Source organism: Oncorhynchus masou, unplaced genomic scaffold (assembly GCF_036934945.1).
Source record: "Oncorhynchus masou masou isolate Uvic2021 unplaced genomic scaffold, UVic_Omas_1.1 unplaced_scaffold_614, whole genome shotgun sequence".
In the NCBI taxonomy this organism is placed as follows: Eukaryota; Metazoa; Chordata; class Actinopteri; order Salmoniformes; family Salmonidae; genus Oncorhynchus; species Oncorhynchus masou.
The window spans coordinates 185,001-205,331 of NW_027012566.1; the positions used below are offsets into that span (position 1 = coordinate 185,001).

At 46.1% G+C, this 20,331-nt stretch overlaps 1 protein-coding gene across 1 annotated transcript in view; it reads left to right on the top strand.

The window, feature by feature from the left end:
* Positions 1-20,331, top strand: part of LOC135536405 (calcium/calmodulin-dependent protein kinase type II delta chain-like) — a 101,532-nt gene that overhangs the window by 8,428 nt on the left and 72,773 nt on the right. The window contains exons 3-5 of the mRNA XM_064962749.1: positions 13,707-13,766; positions 15,979-16,033; positions 18,106-18,171. Of these exons, the coding sequence (XP_064818821.1) occupies positions 13,707-13,766; positions 15,979-16,033; positions 18,106-18,171 (181 nt within the window). The remainder of the gene's footprint in view (positions 1-13,706; positions 13,767-15,978; positions 16,034-18,105; positions 18,172-20,331) is intronic.

Below are 20,331 nucleotides of genomic sequence, written 5' to 3' on the forward strand. Positions count from 1 at the left end.
GTGAGGGCCCTCGGAGTGTGGTGTCAGGAAAATAACCTCACACTCAACGTCAACAAAACTAAGGAGATGATTGTGGACTTCAGGAAACAGCAGAGGGAACACCCCCCTATCCACATCGATGGAACAGTAGTGGAGAGGGTAGTAAGTTTTAAGTTCCTCGGCATACACATCACAGACAAACTGAATTGGTCCACCCACACAGACAGCATCGTGAAGAAGACGCAGCAGCGCCTCTTCAACCTTAGGAGGCTGAAGAAATTCGGCTTGTCACCAAAAGCACTCACAAACTTCTGCAGATGCACAATCGAGAGCATCCTGGCGGGCTGTATCACCGCCTGGTATGGCAACTGCTCCGCCCACAACCGTAAGGCTCTCCAGAGGGTAGTGAGGTCTGCACAACGCATCACCGGGGCAAACTACCTGCCCTCCAGGAAACCTACACCACCCGATGTTACAGGAAGGCCATAAAGATCATCAAGGACAACAACAACCCGAGCCACTGCCTGTTCACCCCGCTATCATCCAGAAGGCGAGGTCAGTACAGGTGCATCAAAGCTGGGACCGAGAGACTGAAAAACAGCTTCTATCTCAAGGCCATCAGACTGTTAAACAGCAACCACTAACATTGAGTGGCTGCTGCCAACACACTGACTCAACTCCAGCCACTTTAATAATGGGAATTGATGGGAAATGATGTAAAATATATCACTAGCCACTTTAAACAATGCTACCTAATATAATGTTTAAATACCCTACATTATTCATCTCATATGTATACGTATATACTGTACTCTATATCATCTACTGCATCCTTATGTAATACATGTATCACTAGCCACTTTAACTATGACACTTTGTTTACATACTCATCTCATATGTATATACTGTACTCAATACCATCTACTGAATCTTGCCTATGCCATTCTGTACCATCACTCATTCATATATCTTTATGTACATATTCTTTATCCCCTTACACTTGTGTCTATGAGGTAGTAGTTTTGGAATTGTTAGCTAGATTACTTGTTGGTTATTACTGCATTGTCGGAACTAGAAGCACAAGCATGTCGCTACACTCGCATTAACATCTGCTAACCATGTGTATGTGACAAATACAATTTGATTTGATTAACCGGTATAGAGAGAGGGTGGAGCTTCCCGTTCTGGTTCTGATCCTCGTTCTAACGTCTCGTCATCTCTTAACTTGTATTTTATGATCAGAGACTTTATTTCTGGCTTAACCAAGATGACTCTTTTCTTGGTGTGATGTCTGACCAGAGACTTTAGTTCTGGCTTAACCAAGATGACTGTTTTCTTGGTATGATGTCTGACCAGAGACTTTAGTTCTGGGTTAACCAAGATGACTCTTTTCTTGGTGTGATGTCTGACCAGAGACTTTAGTTCTGGCTTAACCAAGATGACTGTTTTCTTGGTGTGATGTCTGACCAGAGACTTTAGTTCTGGCTTAACCAAGATGACTGTTTTCTTGGTGTGGTGTGGTGTGTGTGTGTGGGTGTGTGCGTGTGTTTGACAGTAGGTGTGTGACTGTTTGAATGGAGTGTGTCTCGCTGTGCAGTTGGTTCCTCTATTCTGATAGTCAGCAAATCACACTACAGACAGAGAAACAATGGTGTTGTAGCCAACTCTCTGTGCCCTCTCCTCTCTCTACTCATGGTGATGTACTGGTTTATCTATTCATGGTGATGTACTGGTTCATCTATTCATGGTGATGTACTGGTTGATCTATTCATGATGATGTACTGGTTGCTCTACTCATGGTGATGTACTGGTTCATCTATTCATGGTGATGTACTGGTTGATCTATTCATGATGATGTACTGGTTGCTCTATTCATGGTGATGTACTGGTTGATGTAACTATAGCTAGACTATTCATGGTGATGTACTGGTTGATGTAACTATAGCTAGACTATTCATGGTGTTGTACTGGTTGATCTATTCATGGTGATGTACTGGCTCATCTATTCATGATGATGTACTGGTTGATGTAACTATAGCTAGACTATTCATGGCGATGTACTGGTTGATCTATTCATGGTGATGTACTGGTTGATGTAACTATAGCTAGACTATTCATGGTGATGTACTGGTTCATCTATTCATGATGATGTACTGGTTGATGTAACTATAGCTAGACTATTCATGGTGATGTACTGGTTGATCTATTCATGGTGATGTACTGGTTGATGTAACTATAGCTAGACTATTCATGGTGATGTACTGGTTCATCTACTCATGATTATGTACTGTTTGATGTATTCATGGTGATGTACTGGATGATCTATTTATGATGATGTACTGGTTGATGTAACTATAGCTAGACTGGTTGTTTTTGAAGTGCTCTGAGATTCTTATGAAAAGTGCAATAGAAACGTGATGCATTATTCTTGTTATTATTTTGGCGTCTCCTCTCCTCTAATCAGACAGTCAGTGGTCCATACATCACATTTATAAATCACTTTATAGAGACAGATATTACACCTTAGATGACACACACACACACACACACACACACACACACACACACACACACATCTTAGATAACACACACACACCTTAGATGACACACACACACACACACATCTTAGATAACACACACACACAGACCTTAGAGAACACACACCTTAGATACAGCCATATGAGATAACACACACCTGAACAGACTGCGAGATAGAACTGGAAGACAGTGATATTGTGTGTGTGTGTGTTTGTGTGTGCTTGCGTGTTCAGTGTATCCGTGCGCCTGAACATGTGTGTGCGTGCGTCCATTTGTTCATGCGTGTGTACCCTTCCGTGTGTTCAGCGTGTGTATGTGTGTTTGTAGACCCAGGGATTTGGCTGGTCTTGTAGTCTCAGGGACAGATCTCTAGAGGAGTCGACCCAGTTCTTTCACATATATCACTGTAATTGTAGCTGCTGGCAAACCTTCCTGAGGGCTGGACTCACACACAGGCAACAAACACACAGAAACACACACACACACACACACGGACTGATTCCAGAGGCCGATCCAAAACACCACTGGCAGAGAAGAGGTATTCAGGGTGTATTCGGTATTCGAACATTCGGTATTCGGTACTCGCGACTAAGGAGGCGCGAACACCACCCACCGCTTCCGAGTAATTTACTCGCTAATGTTCAGTCTTTGGATAATAACGACCTCCTTCCAGATAAACATCAGGGATCGTAGCATACTCTATTTCACGGAAACATCAGACTCTCTGAGTCTGTACAGCCAGCTGGGTTCTCAGTACATCGCGCAGACAGGAATAAAGATGTCTCGGGGAAGAAGAAGAAGAAGAAGAAGAAGGGTATTGTGATGTCATTACGGGGTATTGTGATGTCATTACGGGGTATTGTGATGTCGGTTGGGTTTTCAGAAGACTGAGGTGGGTTCTTATCTGGGTATTGTGATGTCATTACGGGGTATTGTGATGTCATTACGGGGTATTGTGATGTGGGTTGGGTTTTCAGATGACTGAGGTGGGTTCTTATCTGGGTATTGTGATGTCATTACGGGGTATGTTTCGTTATTAACTTCTCATGGTGTGATTGTGATAACATAAAGAAACTCGAGGTCTTTTGTTCCACCGACCTACAATCCCTCCCAATCAAATGCCGACTGTATTACCTCCCAAGAAAATTCTCTCCGGTTATAGCCACAGCCGTGTATATTCCCCCTCGAGCCGATACCACGACGGACCCTCGAAGAACTACACTGGACTCTATGCAAACTGGAAACCACATATCCCGAGGCCGCATTTATTGTAGCTGGGGACTTCAACAAAGAAAATATGAGGAAAATGCTACTGGAAACCACATATTCTGAGGAAAATGCTACTGGAAACCACATATTCTGAGGAAAACGCTACTGGAATCCACATATTCTGAGGAAAACGCTACTGGTAACCACATATTCTGAGGAAAACGCTACTGGAATCCACATATTCTGAGGAAAATGCTACTGGAAACCATATATCCTGAGGAAAACGCTACTGGAATCCACATATCCTGAGGAAAACGCTACCGGAAACCACATATCCTGAGGAAAACGCTACCGGAATCCACATATCCTGAGGAAAACGCTACCGGAATCCACATATCCCGAGGAAAACGCTACCGGAATCCACATATCCTGAGGAAAACGCTACCGGAATCCACATATCCTGAGGAAAACGCTACCGGAATCCACATATCCCGAGGAAAACGCTACTGGAATCCATATTCGGAATCCACATATCCCGAGGAAAACGCTACCGGAATCCACATATCCTGAGGAAAACGCTACCGGAATCCACATATCCTGAGGAAAACGCTACCGGAATCCACATATCCTGAGGAAAACGCTACCGGAATCCACATATCCTGAGGAAAACGCTACCGGAAACAACATATCCCGAGGAAAACGCTACTGGAAACAACATATCCCGAGGAAAACGCTACCGGAAACAACATATCCTGAAGAAAATGCTACTGGTAACCACATGTCCTGAGGAAAACTTGTCGCGGAAATTGCCTGTATTACCAAATCATGAGAGAGCAAACCACACCCAAGTCAGAGTTATCATAAAGTCCATATTTAATTATATATGAGCTTCACCATAGCCCTGTGACTCTCAGATCAATTCAGTGTCTATAAATGACTTCTCTGAGAGTGCTTTACAAAACAGTTCTTAGTATCATTTATAGCCAAGACACACCCCTCTCAACTCACATGACAAATAACAGATCTTAGGAACATTACAAAGGAAGACTTTACTTGAGAGAGGAGTATCCCATAGCCAGACAGGATTAGCTATAAATTATCATTCAGTCTGGTCTCATAAACAAAGTTCTTATCTCGTTCTTGGTACCACTTAGGACCACAACATTACCTCATCCAATGGCATATATCAATTGTCAATTCTAGATAAGCCCATCTCAAATACACCCCCTCCTGGACATCTGAGCCTCCTAGGTCATAGGTCATATACTAGGTCAAGATAAGGGCAACCTCAGAGGGGACATACAACACTGAGCCACGTAGGTCCTAGGTAATATACTAGGTCAAGATAAGGGCAACCTCAGAGGGGACATGTAATAGTTACAGACACATTCCCATAAGAAGACTCCCTTCCTATAGGCATAAACTCAAACAGGAAGTACCTGCACTACGGACTATTCAACGCTGGTCTGACCAATGGGAATCCATGCTTCAAGATTGTTTTGATCATGTGGACTGGGATATGTTTTTGGGTGGCCTCTGAGAATAATATCAACGAATACACGGACGCAATGTCTTTGTTCATCAGGAAGTGTCTAGGGGATGTTGTTCCCACGGTGACTATTAAAACCAGTGGCTGAGTTCATCAGGAAGTATCTAGGGGATGTTGTTCCCATGGTGACTATTAAAACCAGTGGCCGAGTTCATCAGGAAGTGTCTAAGGGGATGTTGTTCCCACGGTGACTATTAAAACCAGTGGCCGAGTTCATCAGGAAGTGTCTAGGGGATGTTGTTCCCACGGTGACTATTAAAACCAGTGGCTGAGTTCACCAGGAAGTGTCTAGGGGATGTTGTTCCCACTGTGACTATTAAAACCAGTGGCTGAGTTCATCAGGAAGTGTCTAGGGGATGTTGTTCCCACGGTGACTATTAAAACCAGTGGCTGAGTTCATCAGGAAGTGTCTAGGGGATGTTGTTCCCATGGTGACTATTAAAACCAGTGGCCGAGTTCATCAGGAAGTGTCTAGGGGATGTTGTTCCCACGGTGACTATTAAAACCAGTGGCCGAGTTCATCAGGAAGTGTCTAGGGGATGTTGTTCCCACGGTGACTATTAAAACCAGTGGCTGAGTTCACCAGGAAGTGTCTAGGGGATGTTGTTCCCACGGTGACTATTAAAACCAGTGGCTGAGTTCATCAGGAAGTGTCTAGGGGATGTTGTTCCCACGGTGACTATTAAAACCAGTGGCTGAGTTCATCAGGAAGTGTCTAGGGGATGTTGTTCCCACGGTGACTATTAAAACCAGTGGCTGAGTTCATCAGGAAGTGTCTAGGGGATGTTGTTCCCACGGTGACTATTAAAACCAGTGGCTTTAGTTCATCAGGAAGTGTCTAGGGGATGTTGTTCCCACGGTGACTATTAAAACCAGTGGCCGAGTTCATCAGGAAGTGTCTAGGGGATGTTGTTCCCACGGTGACTATTAAAACCAGTGGCTGAGTTCATCAGGAAGTGTCTAGGGGATGTTGTTCCCATGGTGACTATTAAAACCAGTGGCCGAGTTCATCAGGAAGTGTCTAAGGGGATGTTGTTCCCACGGTGACTATTAAAACCAGTGGCCGAGTTCATCAGGAAGTGTCTAGGGGATGTTGTTCCCACGGTGACTATTAAAACCAGTGGCCGAGTTCATCAGGAAGTGACTAGGGGATGTTGTTCCCATGGTGACTATTAAAACCAGTGGCTGAGTTCACCAGGAAGTGTATAAGGGGATGTTGTTCCCATGGTGACTATTAAAACCAGTGGCCTGAGTTCATCAGGAAGTGTCTAGGGGATGTTGTTCCCACGGTGACTATTAAAACCAGTGGCTGAGTTCATCAGGAAGTGTCTAGGGGATGTTGTTCCCACTGTGACTATTAAAACCAGTGGCCGAGTTCATCAGGAAGTGTCTAGGGGATGTTGTTCCCACGGTGACTATTAAAACCAGTGGCTGAGTTCACCAGGAAGTGTCTAGGGGATGTTGTTCCCACACGGTGACTATTAAAACCAGTGGCCGAGTTCATCAGGAAGTGTCTAGGGGATGTTGTTCCCACGGTGACTATTAAAACCAGTGGCCGAGTTCATCAGGAAGTGTCTAGGGGATGTTGTTCCCACGGTGACTATTAAAACCAGTGGCCGAGTTCATCAGGAAGTGTCTAGGGGATGTTGTTCCCACGGTGACTATTAAAACCAGTGGCTGAGTTCACCAGGAAGTGTCTAGGGGATGTTGTTCCCATGGTGACTATTAAAACCAGTGGCTGAGTTCATCAGGAAGTGTCTAGGGGATGTTGTTCCCATGGTGACTATTAAAACCAGTGGCCGAGTTCATCAGGAAGTGTCTAGGGGATGTTGTTCCCACGGTGACTATTAAAACCAGTGGCTGAGTTCATCAGGAAGTGTCTAGGGGATGTTGTTCCCATGGTGACTATTAAAACCAGTGGCCGAGTTCACCAGGAAGTGTCTAGGGGATGTTGTTCCCACTGTGAGGAGACTGTGGATATGGCCGAATACAAACAGTGGCTCAGACTGCATTTCATTTAACCATGGCAAGGCGACAAACAGTAGTTATTCTGACCGTAGACTTCAGGAAACAGCAGAGGGAGCAAACCCCCCCCCCTATCCACATCGACGGGAGAAGGTGGAAAGTAGCTCGGCTTTCACATCGCTGACAAACTGAAATGGTCCACCCACACAGACTGTGTGGTGAAGAAGGTGCAACAGCGCTTCTTCAACTTCAGGAGGTTTTCCCAAGGTTGCTGTTGCTGTCTATGCAAATCCCACGGAAGTTATTGGGGTTAGATTTGTCTCCCGTTTTGTGGATTGGGGTGATCAGTCTTTGGTTCCAAATACTCTCTCTCACACACACGCACACAAACAGCTCATTGTCTGTTCACCTGTCTGGCGAGAACTGCCTGTTGAACTGCATTATGGGACAAAGCTGTGGAGAACGTGACTGTTAGTCTATGTGTGTGTGTGTGACTAACTAGGGCAGCAGACTCTGAGGAGGAAGAGAGCCAGGGCACCCTTAATTAGAGAAAGTCTGTCTGTCTCTCTCTCTCTCTCTCTGTCTCGGTCTCGGTCTCTCTGTCTCTCTGTCTCTCTGTCTCTCTGTCTCTCTGTCTCTCTCTCCCTCTGTCTCCGTCTCTGTCTCTCTGTCTCTCTGTCCGTCTGTCCGTCTGTCCGTCTGTCTGTCTGTCTGTCGAACTCTCTCTCTCTCTCTCTCTCTCTCTCTCTCTCTCTCTCTCTCTCTCTCTCTCTCTCTCTCTCTAAAGAATCTGTCTCAAGAACCAAAACTGGGGAAAAGTAGGATGACACACACAGACTGCAGAGATACAGAGAGAGAGGGAGAGGGCACAGAGATACAGAGAGATAGGGAGAGGGCACAGAGATACAGAGAGAGAGAGGGCAGAGATACAGAGAGAGAGGGAGAGGGCACAGAGATACAGAGAGATAGGGAGAGGGCACAGAGATACAGAGAGAGAGAGGGCAGAGATACAGAGAGAGAGGGAGAGGGTACAGAGATACAGAGAGAGAGGGAGAGGGCAGAGATACAGAGAGAGAGGGAGAGGGTACAGAGATACAGAGAGAGAGGGGGCACAGAGATACAGAGAGAGGAGAGGGCAGAGATACAGAGAGAGAGAGGGGGCACAGAGATACAGAGAGAGAGGAGAGGGCAGAGATACAGAGAGAGAGAGGGGGCACAGGGATACAGAGAGAGAGAAGAGGGCAGAGATACAGAGAGAGAGAGAGAGAGAGAGAGAGGGTAGAGATACAGAGAGAGAGAGAGGAGAGGGCACGGAGATACAGAGAGAGAGAGGGGGCACAGAGATACAGAGAGAGGAGAGGGCAGAGATACAGAGAGAGAGAGGGGAACAGAGATACAGAGAGAGAGGAGAGGGCAGAGATACAGAGAGAGAGAGAGAGAGAGAGAGAGAGGGCAGAGATACAGAGAGAGAGAGAGAGGAGAGGGCACGGAGATACAGAGAGAGAGAGGGCACAGAGATAGTGTGATTTGCTGTAGTGTGATTTGCTGACTCCCAGACTAGAGGAACCAACTGCACAGCCAGACACACTCCATTCAAACTGTCACATTGTGTTAACCTACTGTCAAACACACACACACACACACACACACACACACACACACACACACACACACACACACACACACACACACACACACAGAAAATTGCATATCACAGGTTCAAGTCTCCTTGACGACCTTTCTTGTGGTTTCTTCCTGGTCAGTAGAACTATTTCTTGTGGTTTCTTCCGGGGTCAGATAGCTAGCAACAATGACAAGACTGTGGTGTTATGATACTGAATGGTCAGATAGCTAGCATCAATGACACGACTAGCTAACCAACAACCTTTCTTGTGGTTTCTTCCCGGGTCAGATAGCTAGCATCAATGACAAGACTGTGGTGTTATGATACTGAATGGTCAGATAGCTAGCATCAATGACACGACTAGCTAACCAACAACCTTTCTTGTGGTTTCTTCCGGGTCAGATAGCTAGCATCAATGACACGACTAGCTAACCAACAACCTTTCTTGTGGTTTCTTCCGGGTCAGATAGCTAGCATCAATGACACGACTAGCTAACCAACAACTGTAACGATGCATTTGAGAATCAACAAGTGCCCATTGTGTAAATGTTTTTATGTTGTCAATAAAGATTTGGAGAGTAAATATAGTTGATATGTTGTCAATAATCCTACGGTTGTAAGTCCACCCCGTCTGTTTCCTCTCGGATGGGCGAGTTTGAAGGTAAACCAAGTCTATGCCAAGTTCAGACCATTTTCTTTAGTCTGGTGTCTTGTTACAGTGTCTGGTCTGCTACAGCGTGTTGGATAGAGAGATGGGAAGAGAAATGGATAGAGAGAGGGATAGAGAGAGGGATAGAGAGAGGAGTAGAGAGATGGATAGAGAGAGAGAGAGAGAGAGGGATAGAGAGAGGAGTAGAGAGAGAACAGAAAGAGAGAGAGAGAGAGAGAGATGGGAAGAGAAATGGATAGAGAGATGGATAGAGAGGGATAGAGAGAGGGATAGAGAGAGGGATATAGAGATGGATAGAGAGAGAGAGAGAGAGGGAGAGGGAGAGAGAGAGATGGGAAGAGAAATGGATAGAGAGATGGATAGAGAGATGGATAGAGAGAGGGATAGAGATGGATAGAGAGAGGGATAGAGAGAGGGATAGAGAGAGGGATATAGAGATGGATAGAGAGAGAGAGAGAGAGAGAGAGGGAGAGGGAGAGAGAGAGATGGGAAGAGAAATGGATAGAGAGATGGACAGAGAGAGGGATATAGAGATGGATAGAGAGAGAGAGGGAGAGGGAGAGAGAGAAAGAGAGAGAGAGAGAGAGAAAGAGAGAGAGAGAAGGATAAACTGTGTCTGTGAGAGAGATAGAAATTAGGGATGAGGTTGAGGTTTTAGTGTTTGCTTTGCCTGTGTGTGTGTGTGTGTGTGTGTGTGTGTGTGTGTGTGTGTGTGTGTGTGTGTGTGTGTGTGTGTGTGTGTGTGTGTGTGTGTGTGTGTGTGTGTGCTCCAGGGACATCCATTTGCATGCAGTGCTAGTTCCACTGCAGAAAATAGTAGAGGGGAAGGAGAGGGGAGTTCAGAGCACTCTGATTGGTCAAGGAGTTGCTAGACAACAGATGTCCGGCTGGCTGGGGGGTAGACTACCTGTGGCGGAGAGAGAGAGAGAGGGATTGAGAGGGAGACTTATAAAGAGAAAGTGAGTGAGGGAGAGAGAAAGGAAGTTGAGAGAGAGATGGACAGATTAGTGACCTTGCTCCCAGGGCGAGCTGATGATAACGGGTAGGTTGTCCTTGGTCCTCTGTCCTCCTCTCCTCCATCCTCCTCTCTCCTCTCCTCCATCTCTCCCTCCTTCCTCTCTCCATCTCCCTTTCACTCTCTCTCTTCTCCTTCATTTCTCTCCATCTCTCTCTCCTCCATCTCTCCCTCCCTCCACTCTCCTCCATCTCTCCATTTCTCTCCTCCATCTCTCCCTCCTTCCTCTCACCATCTCTCTCCTCCTTCTCTCCCTCCCTCCCTCCTCTCTCCATTTCTCTCCTCCATCTCTCCCTCCATCTCTCCCTCCCTCCATCCTCCTCTCTCCATCTCTCTCTCCTCCATCTCTACCTCCATCTCTCTCCTCCATCTCTCTCTCCTCCATCTCTCCCTCCATCTCTCTCTCCTCCATCTCTCTCTCCTCCATCTCTCCCTCCGTCCTCCTCTCTCCGTCTCTCTTTCACTCTCTCTCTTTCTCCTTCATTTCTCTCCATCTCTTTCTTATGCTCTTCTTCCACACTCCCGCTCTTTTCATCTCTCTCTTCTAGGAATCAACACTCACGCAAACACATGTCTGTCTGACCCCTCTCTCTTTTCCCCTCTCTCTCTGTCTCTCTCTCTCTCCCTCTCTCTCTCTCTCTCTCTGTCTGTCTCTGTCTCTCTGTCTCTGTCTCTCTCTCTCTATCTGTCGCTCCCTCCCTCCCTCTCGCTCCCCATCTCTCTGTCGCTCTCTCCCCCTCTCTGTCCTGAGGCAAAGTGAAATGGGTCGTCTTGACTCACCGGTTCCGAATCAGAGTCACTTGACACAGTTCTGATTTGAATTGTTTGAATTCCGATTCACACAGTAAAGTGATACAGTATCAAATCACTGATTCCTAGAAAGCAGCAGAGAATCATTATGATGAAATAAAGTAGAGTAAATAGAGTAGGGTAGATTAAAGTAGAATAGAGTAGGGTAAAATAGAGTAGGGTAGATTAAAGTAGAATAGTGTAGGGTAGAATAGAATAGGGTAGAATAAAGTAGAATAGAGTAGGGCAGATTAAAGTAGAATAGAGTAGGGTAGATTAAAGTAGATTAGAGTAGGGTAGAATAAAGTAGAATAGAGTAGGGCAGATTAAAGTAGAATAGAGTAGGGTAGAATAATGCAGAATAGAGTAGGGTGGAATACAGTAGGGCGAAATAAAGTAGAGTAAATAGAGTAGGGTAGATTAAAGTAGAATAGAGTAGGGTAAAATAGAGTAGGGCAGATTAAAGTAGATTAGAGTGGGGTAAAATAGAGTAGGGTAGATTAAAGTAGAATATAGTAGGGTGGAATATAGTAGGGTAGAATAAAGTAGAGTAGGGTAGAATATAATAGAGTAGAATAAAGTAGAGTAGGGTAGAATATAATAGAGTAGGGTAGAATATAATAGAGTAGAATAAAGTAGAATAGAGTAGGGTAGTATATAATAGAGTAGAATAAAGTAGAGTAGGGTAGAATATAATAGAGTAGAATAAAGTAGAATAGAGTAGGGTAGAATATAGTAGGGTTAGTATAAAGTAGAGTAGGGTAGAATATAATAGAATAGAATAAAGTGGAGTAGAGTAGAGTAGAATAAAGTAGAATATAATAAAATAAAGTAGAGTTGAATAAAATAGATTGGATAAGTAAAGTACAAATAAAGTACAATAGAATAAAATAAAGTTGATTGGAATAGAATACAGTAGAATAGAATACAGTAGAATAGAATACAGTGGAATAGAATACAGTGGAATAGAATACAGTAGAATAGAATACAGTAGAATAGAATACAGTGGAATAGAATACAGTGGAATAGAATACAGTAGAATAGAATACAGTGGAATAGAATACAGTGGAATAGAATACAGTAGAATAGAATACAGTGGAATAGAATACAGTGGAATAGAATACAGTAGAATAGAATACAGTAGAATAGAATACAGTGGAATAGAATACAGTAGAATAGAATACAGTGGAATAGAATACAGTGGAATAGAATACAGTGGAATAGAAAACAGTGGAATAGAATACAGTGGAATAGAATACAGTAGAATAGAATACAGTAGAATAGAATACAGTAGAATAGAAATAGCGAGAGAGGGGGGAGAAAGGGAGGGAGAAAGGGAGGGAGAGAGGGAGAGAAAGGGAGGGAGCTGGAGGGTGATGGGGGTAAGGGAGGGAGAGAGGGGGAAAGAGAGATGGGTGAAAGGGAGGGAGAGGGGAGAGAAAGGGAGGGAGATAGAGGGGGATGGGGTAAGGGAGGGAGAGAGGGGGAGAGAGAGATGGGTGAAAGGGAGGGAGAAAGGGAGGGAGAGAGGGGAGAGAAAGGGAGGGAGCTGGAGGGTGATGGGGGTAAGGGAGGGAGAGAGGGGGAGAGAGAGATAGGGAGGGAGAGAGGGAGAGAAAGGGAGGGAGGTAGAGGGGGATGGGGGTAAGGGAGGGGAGGGAGGGGGGGAGAGAGAGATGGGTGAAAGGGAGGGAGAAAGGGAGGGAGAGAGGGGAGAGAAAGGGAGGGAGCTGGAGGGGGATGGGGGTAAGGGAGGGAGAGAGGGGGAGAGAGAGATGGGTGAAAGGGAATGAAGAGAGAGGGATAGAGATAGATAGAGAGGGATAGATAGATGTTAAGAGGAGGAGAAATAGAGGACATGAAGTTTTATTTATAGTAATTTCATCAGTTACCTCTGCCAACTGTGCTGTCCTCCGACACACACACAGTACACCCTCTACGGGCTGACATTGGCATCACAGTCTGTAGAGGATTACCTACAGCACTGTAGTCTATGGAGATACAGAAACAGTGAAATACAGGGATTCACTTCTCTCTCTGTCTCTGTCTGTCTCTCTGTCTCTCTTTCTCTCTTTCTCTCTGTCTCTGTCTCTCTCTCTCTGTCTCTGTCTCTCTCTGTCTCTCTCTCTGTCTCTCTCTCTGTCTCTCTCTCTGTCTCTGTCTCTGTCTCTGTCTCTCTGTCTCTCTCTCTGTCTCTCTCTCTGTCTCTCTCTCTCTCTCTCTCTCGGTCTCTCTCTCTCTCTGTCTCTCTCTCTGTCTCTGTCTCTCTGCCTCTCTGTCTCTCTCTCTCTCTCTCTCTCTCTCTCTCTCTCTCTGTGTCTCTGTCTCTCTCTCTGTCTCTCTCTCTCTCTGTTTGTCATGTTTCCAGACCACCAGAAGCTTGAGAGAGAGGCCAGGATTTGCCGTCTGCTGAAACATCCCAATATTGGTGAGAACAACAACCCTCGTCGACCCCTGGCAACATCTGCTCTGTTTTTATTAGCCTGTTGTGGAAAGGACCACAACAGGTGTGTGTGCAGCCCTGGTCAAATGTAGGGCCTCGCATAGAGAATATCATTCCATTTGGGACTTAGACAAGAACATTTCAATATTAGCAGTGATCCTTCTCTATAGAACCTGTTGTCTTTTTCTCTTCCCCCCTCTATCCCCTCTCTTCCCCCTCTATCCCTTCTGTTCCCCCCTCTATCCCCTCTATCCCCCTCTATCCCCCTCTATCCCTTCCCTTCCCCCTCTATCCCCTCTCTTCCCCCTCTATCCCTTCTGTTCCCCCTCTATCCCCTCTATCCCCCCTCTATCCCCCCTCTATCCCTTCTCTTCCCCCTCTATCCCCTCTCTTCCCCTCTATCCCTTCTGTTCCCCCTCTATCCCCTCTATCCCCTCTCTTCCCTTCTCTTCCCCTCTATCCCTTCTTTTCCCCTCTATCCCTTCTCGTCCCTTCTCTTCCCCCTCTATCCCTTCTCTCCCCCTCTCTTCCCCTCTATCCCTTCTCTTCCCCTCTCTTCCCCACTCTATCCCTTATCTTCCCTTCTCTTCCCCCTCTATCCCTTCTCTTCCCCTCTATCCTTCTCTTCCCCCTCTATCCCTTCTCTTCCCCTCTCTTCCCCACTCTATCCCTTATCTTCCCTTCTCTTCCCCCCTCTATCCCTTCTCTTCCCTCCTCTATCCTTCTCTTCCCCCCTCTATCCCTTCTCTTCCCCCTCTATCCCTTCTCTTCCCCCCTCTATCCCTTCTCTTCCCCCTCTATCCCCTCTCTTCCCTCCTCTATCCCATCTTTTCCCCCTCTATCCCTTCTCTTCCCCCTCTATCCCTTCTCTTCCCCCTCTATCCCTTCTCTTCCCTCCTCTATCCTTCTCTTCCCCCTCTATCCCTTCTCTTCCCCCTCTATCCCTTCTCTTCCCCTTTATCCCTTCTCTTCCCCCTCTATCCTTCTCTTCCCCTCTATCCCTTCTCTTCCCCTCTCTTCCCCACTCTATCCCTTATCTTCCCTTCTCTTCCCTCCTCTATCCTTCTCTTCCCCCTCTATCCCTTCTCTTCCCCTCTATCCCTTCTCTTCCCCTCTATCCCTTCTCTTCCCCTCTATCCCTTCTCTTCCCCCTCTATCCCCTCTCTTCCCCCTCTATCCCTTCTCTTCCCCCTCTATCCCTTCTCTTCCCCCTCTATCCCCTCTCTTCCCCCCTCTATCCCTTCTCTTCCCTCTCTTCCCCACTCTATCCCTTATCTTCCCTTCTCTTCCCCTCTATCCCTTCTCTTCCCCTATCCTTCTCTTCCCCCTCTATCCCTTCTCTTCCCCTCTCTTCCCCACTCTATCCCTTATCTTCCTTCTCTTCCCCCTCTATCCCTTCTCTTCCCTCCTCTATCCTTCTCTTCCCCCTCTATCCCTTCTCTTCCCCCTCTATCCCTTCTCTTCCCCCTCTATCCCTTCTCTTCCCCCTCTATCCCTTCTCTTCCCCTCTATCCCCTCTCTTCCCCCTCTATCCCTTCTCTTCCCCTCTATCCCTTCTCTTCCACCTCTATCCCTTCTCTTCCCCCTCTATCCCTTCTCTTCCCCTCTATCCCTTCTCTCCCCCCCTCTATCCCTTCTCTTCCCCCTCTATCCCTTCTCTTCCCCCCTCTATCCCTTCTCTTCCCCTCTATCCCTGCTCTTCCCCCTCTATCCCCTCTCTTCCCCCCCTCTATCTCTTCTCTTCCCCTCTATCCCTTCTCTTCCCCCTCTATCCCTTCTCTTCCCCCTCTATCCCCTCTCTTCCCCTCTATCCCTTCTCTTCCCCCTCTATCCCTTCTCTTCCCCCTCTATTCCCTCTCTTCCCCCTCTATCCCTTCTCTCCCCCTCTATCCCTTCTCTTCCCCACTCTATCCCCTCTCTTCCCCCTCTATCCCCTCTCTTCCCCCCTCTATCCCCTCTCTTCCCCCTCTATCCCCTCTCTTCCCCTCTATCCATTCTCTTCCCTTCTCTTCCCCCACTATCCCCTCTATCCCTTCTCATCCCCCTCTATCCCCCTCTATACCCCCCTCTTCCCACCCTCTATCTCTATCCCCGCTATTGCCCCTCTCCTGCCCACTCTATCCCCTCTCTTCCCCCTCTCTGCCCCGTCTATCCCCCTCTCTTACCCCCTCTATTCCCTCTCTTCCTGTCTTCTCAGTGAGGCTTCATGACAGTATATCAGAGGAGGGCTTCCACTACCTGCTGTTTGATCTGTGAGTACACCTCTACCACTCATATCAGATGGCTTCCACTTCCTGCTGTTTGATCTGTGAGTACACCTCTACCTCTCATATAAGAGGAGGGCTTCCACTTCCTGCTGTTTGATCTGTGAGTACACCTCTACCTCTCATATAAGAGGAGGGCTTTCACTTCCTGCTGTTTGATCTGTGAGTACACCTCTACCTCTCATATCAGAGGAGGGCTTCCACTTCCTGCTGTTTGATCTGTGAGTACATCTCTCATATCAGAGGAGGGCTTCAACTTCCTGCTGTTTGATCTGTGAGTACATCTCTACCTCTCATATCAGAGGAGGGCTTCCACTTCCTGCTGTTTGATCTGTGAGTACACCTCTACCTCTCATATCAGAGGAGGGCTTCCACTTCCTGCTGTTTGATCTGTGAGTAGATCTCTCATATCAGAGGAGGGCTTCAACTTCCTGCTGTTTGATCTGTGAGTACATCTTTACCTGTCATATCAGAGGAGGGCTTCCACTTCCTGCTGTTTGATCTGTGAGTACATCTCTACCTCTCATATCAGATGAGGGCTTCCACTTCCTGCTGTTTCATCTGTGAGTACATCTCTACCTCTTATATCAGGGGAGGGCTTCCACTTCCTGCTGTTTGATCTGTGAGTACACCTCTACCTCTCATATCAGAGGAGGGCTTCCACTTCCTGCTGTTTGATCTGTGAGTAGATCTCTCATATCAGAGGAGGGCTTCAACTTCCTGCTGTTTGATCTGTGAGTACATCTCTACCTCTCATATCAGAGGAGGGCTTCCACTTCCTGCTGTTTGATCTGTGAGTACATCTCTCATATCAGAGGAGGGCTTCAACTTCCTGCTGTTTGATCTGTGAGTACATCTCTACCTCTCATATCAGAGGAGGGCTTCCACTTCCTGCTGTTTGATCTGTGAGTACATCTCTCATATCAGAGGAGGGCTTCCACTTCCTGCTGTTTGATCTGTGAGTACATCTCTCATATCAGAGGAGGGCTTCCACTTCCTGCTGTTTGATCTGTGAGTACATCTCTACCTCTCATATCAGAGGAGGGCTTCCACTTCCTGCTGTTTGATCTGTGAGTACATCTCTACCTCTCATATCAGAGGAGGGCTTCCACTTCCTGCTGTTTGATCTGTGAGTACACCTCTACCTCTCATATCAGAGGAGGGCTTCCACTTCCTGCTGTTTGATCTGTGTGTATACCTCTCACATCTATGTGTATCTCATCCCTCCATCTCTCAGTGAGTGTATATCCAGGGATGACAGGTGCTGCTTTTGTCAGGGCGGCAGGGTAGCCTAGTGCTTAGAGCGTTGGACTAGTAACCGGAAGGTTGTGAGTTCAAACCCCCGAGCTGACAAGGTACAAATCTGTCGTTCTGCCCCTGAACAGGCAGTTAACCCACTGTTCCCAGGCCGTCATTGAAAATAAGAATGTGTTCTTAACTGACTTGCCTGGTTAAATAAAGGTAAAATAAAAAAATTAAAATAATAACTAGTATTAAACCACAGACACACTAGAGAGGTAAACCAGCTTGGTGTGTGTCTCTGTGTGTGTGTGTCTCTGTGTGTGTGTGTCTCTGTGTGTGTGTGTCTCTGTGTGTGTGTGTCTCTGTGTGTGTGTGTCTCTGTGTGTGTGTGTCTCTGTGTGTGTGTGTCTCTGTGTGTGTGTGTGTCTCTGTGTGTGTGTCTCTGTGTGTGTGTCTCTGTGTGTGTGTGTCTCTGTCTCTGTCCGTGTGTCTCTGTCCGTGTGTCTCTGTCCGTGTGTCTCTGTGTGTGTGTCTCTGTGTGTGTGTCTCTGTGTGTGTGTCTCTGTGTGTGTGTCTCTGTCCGTGTGTCTCTGTCCGTGTGTCTCTGTCCGTGTGTCTCTGTGTGTGTGTCTCTGTGTGTGTGTCTCTGTGTGTGTGTCTCTGTCTCTGTCCGTGTGTCTCTGTCCGTGTGTCTCTGTCCGTGTGTCTCTGTCCGTGTGTCTCTGTCCGTGTGTCTCTGTGTGTGTGTCTCTGTGTGTGTGTCTCTGTGTGTGTCTCTGTGTGTGTGTCTCTGTGTGTGTGTCTCTGTGTGTTTTCAGGGTGACTGGAGGAGAGCTGTTTGAGGACATCGTAGCCAGGGAGTACTACAGTGAGGCTGACGCCAGGTAGGAACACACACGTGTGTGTGTGTGTGTGTGTTATCCAAGGTGTGTTATCTGTCTCTATGAAGTTATTTATACATTTGGAACACTGACTGCCTGATTAAACACTGACTGCCTGGTTAAACACTGACTGCCTGGTTATTAAACACTGACTGCCTGGTTAAACACTGACTGTGTGATTAAACACTGACTGCCTGATTAAACAGTGACTGCCTGATTAAACACTGACTGCCTGATTAAACACTGACTGTGTGATTAAACACTGACTGCCTGATTAAACACTGACTGCCTGATTAAACACTGACTGTCTGATTAAACACTGACTGCCTGATTAAACACTGACTGCCTGGTTAAACACTGACTGCCTGATTAAACACTGACTGCCTGATTAAACACTGACTGTCTGATTAAACACTGACTGCCTGATTAAACACTGACTGCCTGATTACACACTGACTGTCTGGTTAAACACTGACTGCCTGATTAAACACTGACTGTCTGGTTAAACACTGACTGCCTGATTAAACACTGACTGCCTGGTTAAACACTGACTGCCTGATTATTAAACACTGACTGCCTGGTTAAACACTGACTGCCTGGTTAAACACTGACTGCCTGATTAAACACTGACTGTCTGGTTAAACACTGACTGTATGATTAAACACTGACTGCCTGGTTAAACACTGACTGCCTGATTAAACACTGACTGCCTGATTAAACACTGACTGCCTGATTAAACACTGACTGTCTGGTTAAACACTGACTGCCTGATTATTAAACACTGACTGCCTGGTTAAACACTGACTGTCTGGTTAAACACTGACTGTCTGGTTAAACACTGACTGCCTGATTATTAAACACTGACTGCCTGATTAAACACTGACTGTCTGGTTAAACACTGACTGCCTGATTAAACACTGACTGCCTGGTTAAACACTGACTGCCTGGTTAAACACTGACTGCCTGATTAAACACTGACTGCCTGATTAAACACTGACTGCCTGATTATTAAACACTGACTGTCTGGTTAAACACTGACTGCCTGATTATTAAACACTGACTGCCTGATTAAACACTGACTGCCTGATTAAACACTGACTGCCTGGTTAAACACTGACTGTATGATTAAACACTGACTGTCTGATTAAACACTGACTGCCTGATTAAACACTGACTGCCTGATTAAACACTGAGTGCCTGATTAAACACTGACTGTCTGGTTAAACACTGACTGCCTGATTAAACACTGACTGCCTGATTAAACACTGACTGCCTGATTAAACACTGACTGTCTGATTAAACACTGACTGCCTGATTATTAAACACTGACTGTCTGGTTAAACACTGACTGCCTGATTAAACACTGACTGCCTGATTATTAAACACTGACTGCCTGATTATTAAACACTGACTGCCTGATTAAACACTGACTGCCTGATTATTAAACACTGACTGCCTGATTAAACACTGACTGCCTGATTAAACACTGACTGCCTGATTAAACACTGACTGCCTGATTAAACACTGACTGCCTGATTAAACACTGACTGTCTGGTTAAACACTGACTGCCTGATTAAACACTGACTGCCTGGTTAAACACTGACTGCCTGGTTAAACACTGACTGCCTGATTAAACACTGACTGCCTGATTAAACACTGACTGCCTGATTATTAAACACTGACTGTCTGGTTAAACACTGACTGCCTGATTATTAAACACTGACTGCCTGATTAAACACTGACTGCCTGATTAAACACTGACTGCCTGGTTAAACACTGACTGCCTGGTTAAACACTGACTGCCTGATTAAACACTGACTGCCTGATTATTAAACACTGACTGCCTGATTAAACACTGACTGCCTGATTAAACACTGACTGTCTGATTAAACACTGACTGCCTGATTATTAAACACTGACTGTCTGGTTAAACACTGACTGCCTGATTAAACACTGACTGCCTGATTATTAAACACTGACTGCCTGATTATTAAACACTGACTGCCTGATTAAACACTGACTGCCTGATTAAACACTGACTGCCTGATTATTAAACACTGACTGCCTGATTAAACACTGACTGCCTGATTAAACACTGACTGCCTGATTAAACACTGACTGCCTGATTAAACACTGACTGCCTGATTATTAAACACTGACTG